Here is a 4,428-nt window from a genome sequence, read left to right on the forward strand (position 1 = left end):
GGACAGTGTCCCGAATCTGTTCTCAGTGTGACGGACCGACACACACACACACACACACACACTCACCACCAGTCTGTGATGAATATTTCCTCTTTGGCTTCCTCAAGAGCATTGGCCACATCCTCCATGTACGTTTTCCCATTTACATACCTGTAGAAGACACACACACAAAACATACATGTAAACACACCACCCATGTGCATATACAAGCACAGACACACACATAAACACACATTTAGTGTTCTTGTGCAGCGTGTTGATACTCTGACTTGACACCAAGTTAAACCGTAGTCAATGAAGAGGTCGTAGCAAGATCAAAACATTTACTGTCCACTCTTCATATAACATCATGGTAAAAACTGCTAATAAACAATACAATAAACACTGTGTCAGTTATGCTTATTTAACCAATACCTATGCTATAAATGTTGGTACACTTCAACACACATTTAAATTCATAGTATCAGCTAGCTTATGCACAACTGTAAATAAACTTCCTCAACGTCACATCTAACTCTTTAACACAATCATAGCAAAGGTTAACTATACTATGTCAACTGACACATATAAGCACTTGCGGCATTGCTTCTATCACGTTTCCTAACAGATGAAGATGAATACACATGCCACAAACAAGAGCCTTATGTCCGCCATCTTTCTTACTAACGGGAAATCGCTAAACCGGAAGTGACTTCATCACCCGGTGCCAATTGGTAAATAGGTTTAGCGTTATCATTTCTTTTTACATATGTAATTATTAACCTGGCCCTTCACCAAAAATAGATAACAACAACTTCAACAAATAATTAGCTAAATAAATGCCTTAGAGGCAACACAACACACTTTTAGACACAAAGAACAAGCTAACCAGACACTTCCCCCTTTCACGTTCCAATCTGTCCATCGTCTGCTGCATCATTATACTTTCTGTGGCTGGCGCACACACACACACACACACACACACACACACGGTATAGTGTTGCCCAGCGGGCGACAGGTGACGAGCAGTACAAGCTCACTTTCCCTTTGTGTCGGGTTACTCCAGCGCAATACACACACACACACACACACACACACACACACACACACTGCCAGCTGGACCAGACCTCATTTAGACTTCATTTTCTTACAGACACATTTCCAAATGAGCATTGGCGCTGGAGCTGAACGAGAGCACCATTCTCATCTTGGCTAGGAGTTGTCACAGTGCATTAGTCCGTCACTAAAGCTTTATCAACTCGAGGGTTTATCAACTGCAGAAGCCACAGCAACAACAAAAAAATCGTTTCCACTTCTGTTGTTAAAGGGTCACTTCACCAGCAGGACATAAACACTGAAGTCACATGTGAACACAGCACAAAAGCGTTCTGGTTACCATTTGGCGGGGATGTTCTCTTCCTCTGCGGCGAAGGACCCGAAGCGGTGGTCGGTGAGGAAGGCGGAGCCGTGTTTCCGGATGAAGCCTTCGATGGCCTGACCCCACCAGCGGGAGTGTTGGTAGCTGCTGCACTTCAGCACCAGTGACCTGCACCGACACATAACTTTTATTTGCCTCATAGTGTCACGAAACAACTGACTCCTGTGAAATTACAGTGAATATTCACTAATATCACTACACTTAAAATGATCTGTTTTATTATTTTTATAAAGGAAATTCCCTGGGATTTCAAAGTTAGTATCTTTTTCCCCTTAATAATTTTTATCTTCTTTCATTTCTTTTTTATTACGACCCCTCCATTTTTTTTTACATCAGACTACATTTACATTAGCAAATAACCATCTCTACAAAATAACATTTTGAAAATAATAATAATAATGACAATTCTCTGGCACCCAAGCTGCCAGAACATTTGTTAACATTTGTTTGTTTATAATGTACAATCACCTTAAATAGCAGTTTTACAGAGTAAACACTAACCTGGTGAGAGTGTCAATGCGGACGCCATGTTTGGTGTCTGTGTCTTTGGAGTCCATCTTAATGTTGAACTCTTTGTCAACCAGCATCACAAAGGAGATGACACCGGAGTCTGGCTTCATATACAGCAAGAATGAGTCCTTTACCACCAGCCAGCTACACACACACACACACACACACACACACACACACACACACGGTCAGAAATCTAATATCTGAAGCCAGAGAGTACAGTACAGCTTGTGTGATTCAGTCATGGTGCACACATGTTTAAAACAGGTCCTGGACTCACAATGCAACTCAAACTGCATCTAATTGAAATCCCAGTGTCCCACTGTTTGTACACCTCAACAGTAAAACATCAATCATAGCTCCGTCTGCGTTCACTAACCGTTTAGACCAGAGGTAGCAAATTCTGCTGTGACCACAGCAGTTTATCCCGGGAATCCGATGGCCGCCAGATCGCTTCACCACCATTCCTTCTCTGAAAGACAAAAGAGCTGTAGCTCTTGCCAACCAACACTGTCAAAACTCAAATTTAATCCCAGTTATAAAAATCATACAAGCCTCATTGTTCTTCTAAAACAATTATAGAACTATGACTGGTCACATTTTATCAAAACCAATGAGAAAAATTTACCTGTAATTCCACAATTATGGATATCAATAATTTGAAACCAATGCACTGGTCTTTTTTAAATATATCCAGGCAGAAGAGTTATTTTAAAATATGACAGATCAGTTCATCATTCACATTGATTTGGTATTACTTACAACAGTTTTTTTTTAATAATAAACTAGAAGAACTGTAGCCTATATACAGTATCTGACAGTGAGTTGTTCTTACAAGCCTTTCGGTCCCAGGTCATGAATGAAGGACAGCTGGCTAACATCAATGAACTCCATCTGAAAAGCAAAAGGGTTTTTAATGCAAAACTAAATATGAAACCAATAACCCGGTCTTTTTTTTTTCCAAGTTGTCCGGGACTTTCCCGGGTTCCCCATGTTTCCCAGGATGTGTGGGATCCCCTGTCTTCCTTACCGTAGCATGGAAGTTCCTGTACATTGGCATCATTAGCAGATTATTCAAGTAATCTTCCAGTTGTTTCTGGAACAGACACACAACAGAAATATCAGCTAGTCCGTGCAATGAATTAAAGATCAACAAGTATGGAAGCAAGAGGCTGCTGAATGACTTACCCTGCGACTGGAAACCTGCCCCTCCCTGTCCAGCTCCTCTCCTCCTCGAGGGAGGTTCGGCATCTCCCTCACCTCACTCCTCATCACCGTCTGCCTCTTTATTGTGTGACTGCAGAGAGAAATGACAAGAAGGTCTTCAACTTAAAACAGTAGTAAAACATTTGTTTCTCTTGTAGCTGGAAACTAAATCTGACTTGCGGGTCTGATGTAATAAAGGTTACGATAGCTTCAAATGAATTTTGCCTGTTTGCATTCCCTGTAATCTCGTGTTCTGAGGTGTTCACTAAGGGCTCACCTGCGTGACGGCAGCGGCAGCTTCATGAACGTCTTGTACGTCCTCAGCTCTTTGTGGAGATCCATGAACTGTTTCTCCTTCCTCTTCACCAGCCACGTAAACTCCCCATGTTTCAGCTCGATCTTATACACTGCTGGCATCGACTGAGCATGCAGCAGAGACAGTCACTGTCAGTGTTTTATATTTTAAAATGATCAACAATCAGTTGGAGATGAGGACTCTGAAGTTCTTTTTTTGTAATAATCCATAATAATTTGGGAGAATGTTCGCTTGCGCTGTGCACACCTCCATGGAAGCGTGCACTTGCTTTTCTGTGAATTATTTTTATGTATCAAATTGGAGAGCAACAACCAATATGCTGTCAGAAAGTTTGGAGTATAAATGGTGAGAGCTGTGTCAGTTGTTTAATGTAGAGCTTAATGACTCTGACACAGGTAACGAGGACTCGACTCAAACTTGACTCAGACTCCGATTATTCTTTGGTGACTCGGACTTGAACACTGGGAACTCGAGGTTTGACTCTACTACACACTGGCTTCTTTTGTTCACTGCTACAGACCAGAGACTGGCACTCGAGCTGGCGACTCATACTTGAGTCCCACATAAATAGACTTGTGACTGAATTTGCACCTAATTGACTCTAGACTGTATCTATCTTCAACTTTTCATTTACATGTTGACAAGAATAACAATAAACCAAATGTTGGTCTATTCCTCTAGGACTACAGTTAACCCTTCACTGCTCTGGTCCTAGGCTACCAAGGGCACCAGTGTTCAGCATAGCACATGTTACAGATAAAGAAGTCAACCTCCTGAGAATCTCAGTGGAAAATCTTGAACCTATTTGTTTAACCTTTATGTTGGCATGGTGGGCCCTGTTGAGAAGCCCTCAACTGACTGGGACGTTAGTGATTTCTGAGACAATCACAACAGACCCACAGTATGTTAGAAAACATTAACACAGAGTGAGATGCGTGTGTGTGCACCTTGTTGACACTCCTCTGTGTGGTGACGTTGA

General features: G+C 41.8%; 1 protein-coding gene across 1 annotated transcript in view; it reads right to left on the minus strand.

Moving 5' to 3' along the window:
* The window catches only part of pld1b (phospholipase D1b), a 44,206-nt gene that overhangs the window by 23,374 nt on the left and 16,404 nt on the right, over positions 1-4,428 (minus strand). The window contains 9 exon segments of the mRNA XM_020585370.1: positions 67-150; positions 1,376-1,525; positions 1,919-2,071; positions 2,307-2,399; positions 2,763-2,821; positions 2,958-3,023; positions 3,116-3,224; positions 3,411-3,553; positions 4,397-4,428. The exon segment at positions 4,397-4,428 is cut by the window's right edge and continues 17 nt beyond it. Of these exon segments, the coding sequence (XP_020441026.1) occupies positions 67-150; positions 1,376-1,525; positions 1,919-2,071; positions 2,307-2,399; positions 2,763-2,821; positions 2,958-3,023; positions 3,116-3,224; positions 3,411-3,553; positions 4,397-4,428 (889 nt within the window).

This window comes from Monopterus albus, unplaced genomic scaffold (assembly GCF_001952655.1).
Source record: "Monopterus albus unplaced genomic scaffold, M_albus_1.0 scaffold362.1, whole genome shotgun sequence".
Classification (NCBI taxonomy): domain Eukaryota; kingdom Metazoa; phylum Chordata; class Actinopteri; order Synbranchiformes; family Synbranchidae; genus Monopterus; species Monopterus albus.